We start from the raw sequence: 13,571 nt of genomic DNA on the forward strand, positions 1-13,571 counted from the left end.
GTGAATTTTTATGAGTATTTCCAAGTAAACTTTTAGTAAAGATATTGCACTATAACTAGCATATTAAAAATGGCATTTCATAACTTAAGATTAGTAGTGTACATGACACTGTTTCTTTATTTAAAACTTACTTTTTGAAACAAGGTGGTATGTAGCCCAAGCTGGCACCAAACTCTCTGGATAGCTGCCCATGAACTTCTGATCCTCCTGTCTCCACTTCCCAAATGCTGTGAGCATATGCACCATGTTCTAAATGAGTTTTATTTGACACATCTTTTTATTAGTAAATTTTAAGTCACAGAATTCTGAAAATAAAAAAATATATCTCTGCATACTTCATATAAATATGGCAAATTTGTATTTGTGTATATATGCTTATAGGTATACACACAATTGTATGTGTAAGAATATATTAATGCAATTAATACATTCTTATCTTTCAGTGATATAAATAAAATTTCTGCTGTGTAGCTCTTAAAAGCAAGCTTAAGATGAAGGCACTATTTTTACCTACTATTATTATTATTTTTTACAAAGATTGTAGCCTTATATCTTCTCTTCCCTAGTCTCCCTTTCTCTGAGGGCTGTCCTTAGTAGAGTTGTTAGTGCTCATTCTTGGGTAATGGAGACAAGGCACTATCTATAGACCTTAACTTTACTGTTTTTTGCTGTTCTTTGTAGTCTAGACTGGCCTTGGAGTCCTGATTCTCCCACCTCAAGCCTCCTGAGTGCCAACATTGCAGGCGTGTGCCACCATGCCTAACCTGGGTGTTAACTTTAGATGGATGGTTGGTTTTTTGTTTTTCAGAATACGACATGAGAACGATATGGTTGACTCAGCACCTCAATGGGAAGCTGTATTAAGAAGACAAAAGGAAAAAAATCAAGCGGACCTTAACAACAGGCGATCTAGACACAGATCTCGCTCGTATGTAGGCTCCCTTTACACCTTCCTTCAAAAACACTGAGCTTGAAGTAGTGCCCAGGTGCTCAGGCCTCCTAAAGAGGGCTTTATCTCAACCTCGTTGGGTTTCGGCCCTTTCACCTTAGTGCATTTGTGGCATTCATTAACTATATTTGAAGTCTTGCAAGTTGGAGCATAACCAAAACAAAATGTCATGGGAACAAGGTATCAAAATCATAGTTTTATTTTGTGTTGTTTTTCAACAAATACATCTTATAGACGAATAGGGAGAATCCGTTTTGTTTTGAAGCCCAGCTGGTATTGAAATACCTGCTGCTTCTCTCGTCTGACTTTACAGAATTCTCTAAAGTTGTGTTCCAGACTGAACCAGCTGTGAATGTCCCTTCAACAAATTACTAGGTGTGAGAAGTAGAGAGTGAGTCATTGATTCATTAACCACAGTGTTGGTAGGCAGGCAATGCCATGTGTAAGTACAATTACCCCATCATGCTGAGATTGCTAGGGTCAATTTTCTATGAGCTGAGTATGTGTGTGTCTGTGTCTGTATGCATGCATGCATCAAGATTTAGGGCACCCACTTATACTGCATTGACCAAAAAACATGCCTTTGTCAAAAGAGCTTGGACTAAATACAAATCCATTTGTGATCCTAGGTGGTCAGCCATAATGTGTGATGTTGCTTCTTCTTGGAAGGAGGGTGCAGTGTCTAAGTGGGCCAGGAAAGGATGTTGGGAAGTTGATTCAGGAATAAACTGAGTAGGTACTTGAGAGCTCCAAGACAGCCAGGCAGAAGTTTACCAGAAGAAAATTGAGAGCTCATGATCCATTTGTCAGAGGCCAGCAGATAACTCCAAGAGGCTATGGCCAAGGTCCCAGTGTGCTGTGGTAATAATAGAGACTCTTCTCAGTTTTGGATGCTTAACCCAGAGTATCGCTTTATTTTTATCAGCAGTGTATCATGCTGAGCACATTAAGCGTGATGCTAGTTTTAAGACAGAGGAAGAGACCTTTTGTTCTTAGTTTGGTGAGAATGAAGGCTTTTGTTCTTTAATAGATTTTTATTTATTTATTTTTATTTGATTTTTTTTTTTTCAGGTAGGGTCTTGCTCTAGCCCAAGCTGACATAGGACTTACTTTGTAGACCCAGGCTGACCTCGAACTCACAGTGATCTTCCTACCTCTGCCTCCTGAGTTAACACATCCAGCTTATTGTAAGATTTTTTTCTACCTCTCTTCAGGTGATTGTATGTGGATTTTTCTTCTTTATTTTAATAGTGAAAGAATTAGATCAACTTAGTTTTTAATGGTATATTTCTTAGTGATATATTTCTTAATCTCGGTAAAGTGTCCACATTTTTTTTCAGGTGGGCAGTTAAATTCCTGTCACTCTTCTTGATCAGGCTTGTTTTATGTGCCCATCAAGTATAACATTTTGGGGTTTGTCATTAGTGTTGAATACATTCTGAACTGTAGGCTTGTTCTCACTCAAAACCTGGCCTTCTGGGATCTTAATTGAGTGGACACAATGCTCAGCATGGTTTTTCCATGGTGACTGCAGCAGATACCACCCCCCACCCCCCGCGCTGACCTTCTGTTCCTATCAGCCTTGCAGCGGCTGCTGTTCTCTGTGGGGCTTCTCAGAGCCCACCTGCTCATACGCAGGTTGTGTTCAGAGAACATGTGCTGGACATATTCTAAGGAAGACTACATACAGACTTCTGGAGTCTCCAGAGCTGTCCCTTTTTCCTTCTGTCCTGCAGTTCAGCTTCATCCTGCTTAGTGTCCTCTAGTTCTGATCTCTGCCTCCTTAGCCCAGTGAGACTATTGCTTCAGGAAAGACGTCTGTCAGCAGACAGCTGAAGCAAGCTGGGTGGAGCGAAGGAGGAAGGGAGTGATGCAGATGTGACGCAGAAGTGGGGTGAGGGGTGAGGAATTCATCTTGTGGGGTCACGTCTGGAGACTGTCCCTTTGTATATTTTAGTTTTGGGATAGCTATTGAGCATGGGCACGGGTGGCACCCTCTGATACCAGTCACTTTTGTGTGGATAGAAGCAGAAATAAAGAAATTCTCTTGCCGGGCGTGGTGGCGCACGCCTTTAATCCCAGCACTTGGGAGGCAGAGGTAGGAGGATCGCTGTGAGTTCAAGGCCACCCTGAGTCTACAGAGTTAATTCCAGGTCAGCCTGGACCAGAGTGAGACCCTACCTCAAAAAAAAAAAAAAAAAAAAAAGAAAGAAAAGAAAAAAAGAAATTCTCTTGAGTCAGAGAAATGCATCTAAATTGGGAATTGTCTCTTATCAGATCAGCTGAAATCAGAAAGAAAAAATCTGATGGTACTTTAAATTTTTACTTGAATAAAACTGTTTTCTACAAAACAAAAAAGATCAGGTCACATGTAGGATTATCTGAGACCAGTGTGGTTGTATGAGATGACCTATTGACAGATGTAGATCTCTCTGAAACAGAATTAATTAATTTTGGGTGGATCTTTTGGAGATCATTCTCATTATTATAGTTGGTTAAGCAGATAGAGGATATGGACAGAGTCCATTTAAGGTAGAAAAATAAAGCTATTTGTGTGAAGATGGTTTCATTCCAGAGTTTCCCTTGCTAAGTAACAAGCAGACTGAAGAATGGAAGAAGCAGAAAAATCAATTAGGAAATTTTCTCAGGGTCCAAGAGCGAGATGGCTGTAGCCCTGAGAAGGTGGTGGCGCTGGCTGGGGACCGCAGGGGCGGGTATGTAGTTTGAGGCTCAGCTCCCGGACCTGCGCTGTGGGGGGACGTGTGCATGGTGCTTTTCGTTGCCTAGAAATGAGTGGCCAGGACATTTTAGTAAGGCGTGAAGGGATGGGGTGGGGAAAACCCAGATTTCTCTTTAGTTAGGTTCCAGGTGCTAAATGGGCAGTCACATGGAAATGTCAAGTGGTTAGCTAAATCTGCACAATTACTATGTATAAAACAAGCTGTCCTTTGTGAGTTAAGACATAAAAAGTGTGCTTTATCGACAATAAAGAAAATGTCTGCTACACACTGTTTCCAGAGCTCCGCTCGCATTCTGCGGCTCAGTCTTAACTAATTACCTGATCTCCACGTGAAATTCCCACCTACTTGTCTCTACCGCACGCGCAACACCACACTCATGGGATTAAGTCAGATTTCGTGTGGAAAGCACTTGTGACATGGTAAAAGGAATGGCAGTTACACTGTTAGTAAGTTCTCCAGGCCTGAGTTTGTCTCCAGAAACACCTAAGTTATTTTATTTTCTCCTTGAGATGAGGCAGGGGGATGAAATGAAAAGCATAGAATGAGTCATTTTATATAAACTCATTAGAAATTGGAATTTGGCTCAGAGAGAATTGAGGACAACTATAGCTTTCTCTAAAAGTGGAACCATGACTAGAGAATTATCTGAGAAAAGTAGCTAAAGTTTTTTGTATAAAAGTATATTTTTAAAAAGCTAGGCGTGGTGGTGCACACCTTTAATCCCAGCACTCAGAAGGCAGAGGTAGGAGGATCACCATGAATTGGAGGCCACCCTGAGACCACATAGTGAATTCTAGCTCGGCCTGGGCTAGAGTGAGACCCTACCTCAAAAAATAAAAAAGTATGAAAATATATGTCTATAATCAATCATACATGTGATAATGTCTATTTGCATGTCAGAGATACAGGGAATCACTGAACTCTCAATTGTGGTCATTTTTTTTTTTTTTTTTTTTTTTTTTTTTTTGAGACAGGGTCTTAAGTAGCCCAGACCTAGATTTCACTATGTAACTGAGGAGACCTTAAAATGATCCTCCTGATTCCACCACCCTAGAGCTGGAAATACAGACATCACCACCATGTTTGGCTTATACCTGCATTCTTTTTTAAAAATTTAATTTTATTTATTTGAGAGAGAGAGAGAGAATGGGCACGCCAGAGCCTTCAGCAGCTGCAAACGAACTCCAGATGCATGCGCCACTTTGTGCATCTGGCTTACGTGGTCCTGGGGAATTGAACCTGGGTCCTTTGGCTTTGCAGGCAAGTGCCTTAACCGCCAGTCCATCGCTCCAGCCCATTATACCTGCATTCTTAAATTGCTGCTGCAAGTATGGAATTATCCATTAAAGATCAGAACACGATGATGTATTCTTACTTGTTCATTATGAGTTTTTTTTTTTAATCCCCATTGAAGAGCTAGAGAATTGTATTTATTATTCCAAGACTTTTAGGTAGGATGGCAGAGTAGAAACCATGCCAAAGCAACCAAAGACATGGTGGCATGAAATATAAAACTGCTCTTTAAAGGTTGTCTAGTAAAATGCTATGAGATCCAATACCACCTAGTGCATTTTTCATCTCCAATGCTATGACCTAAGGGTTTACTATTTTCGTTTTTTCAAAAGGTCAGTTTGCTTTAAACTGCTCTGTGCATGAATAAACCTTTTGGGGCTATGTAAAGAGCCTGTGAAGCTCAATTGTTTTGTTGGATTCGACTTGTGTGCTCCAGCTCCCTCTGGTGGTGGTGATGTCGTACTGCTTTTACTGACTGAAAATACTAACGTTGCATGCTGTGAAACACAAAGGAGTATTAGATATTTAGATATTAGATATTTAACATGAAATTCCTGGGAAGTATTGCTGGGTGAATGTCAGTGGTAGAATTGTTGGGCTTAATACCTTCCCAGTGCTTATTTAACTAGAAAGAGAGGGAAGAAAGGAGAAGAAAAGACATTCAGTCCAATTCATTCCGACAACCTAGGAATATTGATGACGAATTCTCAAGACATTTGTTAGGTACTGTGAATCCTCCAAATAAAGATCTTTAACTTTCCTTTTACAGCTTTAGTTAACGATGACAAAAATAGTAGCAGTTAAGTGCACTATGGTATACAAAATGCAATACTAGGTTATAATATATAGCTTACTGTGTAGTTCAGGCTGGCCTCGAAGTTTCAATTCTCCTACCTCAGTCTCCCCAAGTACTTGGATTACAAGCATGTGCCACAGTGACTGCTCTATTTCATGGCTTACTGTATTCTGTGGACTCAGGAAACCTGCCAAAATGCCTTACTTGTTTCCTTAACTGAGAAAAATGAAAGTATTAATGATCTCACATGTTGAATGTGATACTGAACTTCAAAATAGCTGATATCAATGCAAAAATCCCACAGCATGGGGCATACCGGTGACTTTGCTTAACTCTGCCTCTTTTAATTGTTAGGCTTTTGATACCTTTCTTTGGACCTGTTATTTACACCTCTGTTCTCTTGAGGGATTGGCCAAAGTCATCACCTCACTAGTTCTTTAGTTAGAAGTAGTTAGTGGGTTGGGTTCTAGAGCACTTGGAGCATGCTATGTTATCTAGTCACTATTAGAGGGCTGTGGATATGGCCCTGTAGTTCTAGGCTTGTTTAAATACCTTTTCTTTTATTCTTTTCTTTACTTTTACCTCCCCTCCTTTCCCCTGCCTCTTTTTTTTTTTATTATTATTTTTTTAATTTTGGTTTTTCAAGGTAGGGTTTCACACTAGTCCAGGCTGGCCTGGAGTTCACTATGTAGTCTGTCTCCAGGTAGCCTTGAATTCATGGTGATCCTCGTACCTCTGCCTCCTGAGAACTGGGATTAAAGGTGTGTGCCCTCACACCTGCTTAAGCTCTTTAAAAAAAAAAAAAAAAAAGCAATGCCCTGGTTGTGACTGTTTTTTATGTGTTTTTTTTTTTCATCAGTGATACTAACAAATTATCAGATGTCTTTTCAGTAATTATTGTCATAGCTTTCCTGTCCAGTGTTCCCTTGTTTGGTTTCATTTGGCGAATAGTCCTAACAGTCTGGAAGGTGTTCAAGTTAGCTGTTAGATTGTTGATGAAGCATGACTGCAGAGGTAAGTGCTGTGTTTCCTCATTTTTAGGAGAAGCCCAGACATCCAAGCGAAAGAAGAGCTATGGAAGCATATTCAGTGAGTACGGGGGCCCCGTGAGTTTGAGGTTCGCGCTTTCAGTTCCAGGAGAAGCCTCAGACCCTGAGATGAGGGGGGCTCCGGTCCGATGCCGCAGCTCGTCCTCTTGGTCCTCACTACGCAGTGTCTGCGGCACATAGTGGTGACGCCCCAGCAGCTGTCTGCAGGGCCCCAGGACTCGGACGGACCGGTACTTACAAGTGAAAACCTAAAGATTCACACTGTATACATAACTAATAAGAAAACAAAAGAAAACTGACAAGTGAATCTGGGAGATTGCAGGATAGAAGGCTGCAGAACGAGTGAACTTGGTGAGAATGAGGTGTTTGCACATTCGCACATTCCACATACTACACTGACTTCATGAGTTCCTGAGAATTACCTCCGAGCCCTTGAAATAAACCTACCTGATAAAAAATGTATTTTAAAAAAATATAAGAGCAGAGCAACTGAGGAAGACACTAGATGTCAAATGCAAGTGACAATAAACGCTAGACAGGCTGGTGGGAAGCAGGACTCCTTCCATGCAGCTGGAAGATGTACCCTAGAGCAGTCAGTGTGGAAGCTTCTGAGAAAAAACTCCAAGCAGAGCTATGTGGCTCCTGAGTATAAAACCAAATGAGGGCTGGAGAGATGGCGTAGCGGTTAAGCGCTGGCCTGTGAAGCCTAAGGACCCCGGTTCGAGGCTCGGTTCCCCAGGTCCCACGTTAGCCAGATGCACAAGGGGGCGCACGCGTCTGGAGTTCGTTTGCAGAGGCTGGAAGCCCTGGCGTGCCCATTCTCTCTCTCCCTCTATCTGTCTTTCTCTCTGAGTCTGTCGCTCTCAAATAAATAAATAAATAAAAAATTTTTTAAAAATTAAAAAAAACAAACAAACAAATGACTGTGAGTCAGCAGCTCAGAGACACTTGCTCATCCACGTTTCTTGCATCAGTATTCATAGTAGCCCAGAAGTGGAACAAGCCTAGATGCCCCTGAACACATGGATAGATAAGAAAATGAGCCACACATAAACAATACAACTTTCTTAAGAGAGTGAAATTATGTAATTTGTCAGAAAGTGGACAAAACTGGAAATACATTAAATAAAGTAGTAAAGTAATTCAGTCTCAGAAAGACAAATATTTAGAACCTACCTGTTAATATATATATATGATATGAAAGTAGAAGGGAACAAAACGGGATAGAAGGGATCTAAAAGAATGAGTTATATATTGATTATATATAAATACCTAATTTTTTAAAAAAATTTTGTGGTAGGGTCTAACATGAGCCCAGGCTGACCTGGAACTTACCTTGTACTCCTAGACTGGTCTCAAACTCACAGCGATCCTCCTACCGCTGCCTCCCAAGTGCTGGGAATAATGGATTGTGCCTCCACGCCAGGCTCACTACCTATTTTGAAACAGATACACGCATGAAAGAAGAAGAGGGATTGTTTAAGTGAAGGAAGGAGCCAGTGGGAACCAGGGGAAAGGAAATAAAGGACCGAGAGTTACAATTATGAGCAAAGTACAATGATATACATGTATGAAAATGCCACACAGTGACTCCTGATTGTCCATTTACTAAAAATTATATTTGAAATAAGAAAAAAATAAAATGCTACATGAAATAAATAAAATAAAATAAAATAAATAAAATGTACATGAAAAAAAAAATCCAGACTGGAGAGAGGCGGACCTGCTGTGGGCAGTGGGGGACAGTGAAGAGTGTGGGTGTAGAAAGGATGAAAGGGCTCTCTCCCATTGTTCTTGAGCGCGGTCCAGTTTGGTCACCTCCGCTCCCGCTGACCCTTCTGCTAGTTTCCTAACACAGAGTAGGAGGGGATACTTACCAGTTGTGGCACGTGCTGGACGCTACGCCAGCACCGCAGCTTTTCCTTCACCAATACTGTCTTCCAGAAAGGAACTCGTGGATCCATCAGGGTTGTCAGAAGAGCAGTTGAAGGAGATTCCGTATACCAAAATAGAGTGAGTATATCTTTGAAAATCTTTTCAACAGGGGTGGGGGAAATAGCTCAGCCTGTGAAGTGCTTGCTATGCAAGCGAAGTCAGCGTGAGGGCACAGGGACGCAATGCCACGTCACCCTCCGCAGCCCAAGCATTCCCTTAATCTTCTGGTGCCTCAGCTTAGGCAAACCCAGAACATATGGCTTCAGTACAAGAAAGAATTGAGGACTAGGCGGTATGAAGCGGAGTGGGGATTTGTTAAAGATAGATTCATGTAGATTTTGAGCACAAGGGAGTACGAAGAGGCACTCGGAAGGAAGGCAGACATGGGTTGTGCTTCTCTACTATGACGAAGTTGTAGAAAGTAAGACATACCCCGGTGGCCTGTAGGCTCCGGAAGGGAGAGTAATCAAGTGCCCTGTCATTACCCACATGCATCATTTTTGTGGCTCTCCAAGTTACGTCTCAAAAGGTGCTTTAAAAACCTTCTTCCTTTCTTGTTTGACAAAGGTTATAGAGTGTCTCTGAAGGTGCCACAGATGGAATTACATCTGATAAAATAAAAACAGTTCGGTAATGTTACACAGGAGGTTGAGAACACGTTCTTTCACCATAAGGAGCGTTTCTGGGGAGATGCCTAGAAAACTAGGTTTGCAGCTGGGAAGGAAGCAAAGCATCAGGCAGATGTCATCAGTGCCAGAGCCTGCCTAGCTGGCAGAGGTTCTAGTCAGACAGCAGGTTAAGGGGCTCCTTAGCTTTCCCAGATTCCCAGAAGGTTCCCTGTTGCTCTGCCTGCCGTAGCATGACAACCTGAGTTAAATCCCCAGAACCCATGTTTAAAAAATGCCAGGTATGGCGACACACACATATAATCCTAGCACTGGGGAGGCAGAGACAGATAGATCCCTGGGCTTCTCTGATTAACCAGTCTAGCCTACTTGGTGAATTCCAGGCCAGTGAAAAACTGTCTCAAAACAACATGAACATCACCTAATGAATGACATCTGAGGCTGTCTTCTGGCTTTCACATGTATGCAGTCACACCACATGCACACGCACACACACACACACACACACACACACACACATACACACACACACATGCAAAAAATATTTTCACAGATGCTTTAATATTGCTAAGGGAGAAATTCATTCTTGCTCTTCAGTTGTGTTCAATATAATGGTTTTTTTTAATTTTATTTATTTATTTGAGAGCAACAGACAGAGAGAGAAAGAGGGAGAGAGAGAAAGAGAGAGAATGAGCACGCCAGGGCTTCCAGCCACTGCAAACGAACTCCAGACGCGTGCGCCCCCTTGTGCATCTGGCTAACGTGGGTCCTGGGGAATCGAGCCTCGAACCGGGGTCCTTAGGCTTCACAGGCAAGCGCTTAACCGCTAAGCCATCTCTCCAGCCCAAATGTTTTAATTTGTACATTTAACAAAGAATAAAAGTGAATATAGGAAAAGAGGCAGAAAAGGAAGTATTAAAAAGTATTCTTCCTGGGCATGGTGACTCACAATTATAATCCCAGTACTGGGGAGGCTGATGCAGGAGTCAGCTTGGGCTAATGAATGAGACCCTGTCTCCAAAACAGACAAAGATACAGACAAACTGTTCTCATCCTACCCTTCAAAGGCTACCGTTTCTATCAGCTGTGCATTTGTATATAGCAGGTAAATAAAAGCAGGCTTTTGAAGAATAATGTCCATTTTAAGTAGATTCTTTTACTAAGATGCTCATTGTTTTTTTTTTTTTTAATTTATTTATTTGAGAGCGACAGACACAGAGAGAAAGACAGGTAGAGGGAGAGAGAGAGAATGGGCGCGCCAGGGCTTCCAGCATCTGCAAACGAACTCCAGACGCGTGCGCCCCCTTGTGCATCTGGCTAACGTGGGACCTGGGGAACCGGGGTCCTTAGGCTTCACAGGCAAGCGCTTAACCACTAAGCCATCTCTCCAGCCCAGATGCTCATTGCTTTTTAAAATTATTTTCAAATTTTATTTTTACTGACTTTTTAAAACTTTTTATTGGTGACTTCCATAATATGCATAACATATCATGATCATAATCCCCTCCCACCACTCTCCTTTGTCCCTGCTCCCATGTTCCTCCTCCACTAACCCCCTTCTTTCTAATTTTTTTTTGTTTGCTTATTTCTATTTATTTATTTGAAAGTGACAGAGAAAGAGGCAGATAGAGAGAGAAATAAGAATGGGCACGCCAGGGCCTCCAGCCACTGCAAACGAACTCCAGACGCGTGCACCCCCTTGTGCATCTGGCTAAGTGGGTCCTGGGGAATTGAGCCTCAAACCGGGGTCCTTAGGCTTCCCAGGCAAGCATTTAACTGCTAAGCCATCTCTCCACCCCAAACCCCTTCTTTCTAACTAGTCTCTCTTCTATTTCTTTTTCTTTTCTTTTTTCTTTTTCTTTTTTTTTTGAGGTAGGGTCTCACTCTAGCCCAAGCTGACCTGGAATTCACTATGTAGTCTCAGGTTGGCTTCGAACTCACAGCGATCCTCCTACCCCTGCCTCACGAGTGCTGGGAGTAAAGGCATGCGCCACCACACCTCTTCAATTTTGATGTCATTTTCCCCCTCTATTATGCAGATCTTATGTAGATAATCTCAACCACTGTGAGATCATGAATGCAATGGCTACTTTGTGTGTATAAGACACATCTTTCACCTTGTACATTCTTTCTATCACCTCTTCCCTCTGCAATGGTCTCTGAACCTTGGAAGGTGTGACAGAGATGTCTGTCAGTGCTGAACTGTCACTTCTCAGCATTTTGATGGTTTTGAAACTCCCCAGTATCCAACAACATCAGAAAAGATAAATTTCTCTAACCCAAAGTGAGAATACAGTTAACATGTGGGTATAAACATAAATATTTTGAGAGCAGTTTGGTAGGCATAAGATATTTATTTATCCAAACAGTAGAAGCTTCCTTCCAGAGCTTATGACAATCTCCAGCCATAGGCTTTTGACTAGGTTTTACAAAGGAGAAGTAAATTCCCTCCAGGAAGTGGGCCTCAATTCCAATCAGAGAGCAGTTGGTTTCCCCCATAATACTGCACCAGTGGGTGCATTTTGCCTGTCTGGACAGATGTGTAACTTGCAGAGTCAACTGCTGGTTAAGCCTATTAATGACTCCCCCACCCCTACCCAGCAGGCTGCATATCACTTTCCAGCATCATGAAGCTAGTAGGAGGAAGGACGCTTCGAGCCCAGCTCCAGCCCGATTTCTAAGTGTCCTGTAATCATCATCATGTGAAGTCTTCAGCAATAAGGCTTAACCATCTAATTCTAATGGGCAACCAAGAGTCTTGGCAATAGCTTGTATTGTTTTGGACCAACAACTCACTGGGAAGTATTCCACCTGCCACCTTCTCATCAGTGGCACAAAGTACCAGACCAAGAACAGCAGATAAAAAGAAAGTTGTTTATTGTGTTTAGAGTCATAAGCATATGACAGTTTTCCCATCGTAGAATAGCATTAACTGAATAGGTTCATGAGAGTCTAACAGAAATCCTTGTCTCCAGCATGGGCTGCAGTGCATCTATTTGCTGTGATTGTGCCTCACTGTAATTGGTTAAGAGCAAACCAAAGCCTACTTCATTGTTTTATTTCATTCTGCAATCCAGGCTTCTTTTCTACCCAGAAAAAAATGTAGAATGATACCCCCTTAGCTTCTTCCCATCATCTTTATGCCAAAGATTGATGTAAAAAAATATAAGGTATAGGGGGCTGGAGAGATGGTTTAGTGGTTAAGCGCTTACCTGTGAAATCTAAGGACCTCAGTTCGAGGCTCGATTCCCCAGGACCCACATAAGCCAGATGCATAAGGTGGCACATGCATCTGGAGCTAGTTTTCAGTGGCTGGAGGCCCTGGCATGCTCATTCTCTCTCTGTTGCTATCAGATAAATAAATAAAAATGAACAAAGAAATAAGGTGTAATTGAATGTGTACAGATTAATGGTGTATATGTTAATATGTTTACAGTATGAAATAATCAAACTGGTAATAGATGTGTTACCATCTAGTACCTTGTTCTTTGTGATAACATTTAAGAACTCTCAGTGACTTTTCAGAAGATTGATAAAAAGGTTTATTTTTCTATTTTGAGAGAGGGGCAGAGAGAAAGAGAATGAGCATGCCAGGGCCTTTGGCTGCTGCAAACTCCTGAGGCATGCGCCTGTTGTGTGCATTTGCATCACTGTGCATCTGGCTTATATGGGACCTAGAGATTAAAACATGAGTTCTTAGGCTTCACAGGCAAGCACCTTAACCACTAGCCATCTTTCTAGCCCGAGATTGAATTCTATTCTTTTCTTTTAAATGTTTTAGAGAATGAGAGAATTGGCATGCCAGGGCCTCCAGCTGCTGCAGTTGAATTCCACACGTGTGCACCCCCTTGTGTGCATGTGTGATCCTGTGTGTTTGTGTCACTGTGCATTTGGCCTATGCGGGACCTGGAGATTCCAACACGAGTCTTTAGGCTTCACAGGCAAGCACCTTAACCACTAAGCCATCTCTCCAGCCCAAGACTGAATTCTTAATGACAGGCAGTTCAAAGCTAAGATAATAATTCAACTTCTCTGATAGGAAAGCAAAGTCATTTTTCTACATTGTTTATTTTCCTACAGTCCTAGAGAGAACTGAACTGTAGGGGAACATTATTTAAAATTGGGGGGGGGGGCATTAAAAACTTGGTGTAATGGAGCATAGCACTCAGGAGGCAGCAACAG

The 13,571-nt window shown here is 41.9% G+C and overlaps 1 protein-coding gene across 3 annotated transcripts in view; it reads left to right on the top strand.

Annotated features, from left to right (window-relative positions):
- Positions 1–13,571, top strand: part of Epb41l4a (erythrocyte membrane protein band 4.1 like 4A) — a 266,656-nt gene that overhangs the window by 246,916 nt on the left and 6,169 nt on the right. For all 3 annotated transcript variants that reach the window (XM_004652565.3, XM_045132757.1, XM_045132758.1), the window contains exons 18-20: positions 809–928; positions 6,821–6,868; positions 8,773–8,841. In XM_004652565.3, coding sequence (XP_004652622.1) covers positions 809–928; positions 6,821–6,868; positions 8,773–8,841 — 237 coding nt within the window. The remainder of the gene's footprint in view (positions 1–808; positions 929–6,820; positions 6,869–8,772; positions 8,842–13,571) is intronic.

Source organism: Jaculus jaculus, chromosome 13 (assembly GCF_020740685.1).
Source record: "Jaculus jaculus isolate mJacJac1 chromosome 13, mJacJac1.mat.Y.cur, whole genome shotgun sequence".
Taxonomy (NCBI): Eukaryota; Metazoa; Chordata; class Mammalia; order Rodentia; family Dipodidae; genus Jaculus; species Jaculus jaculus.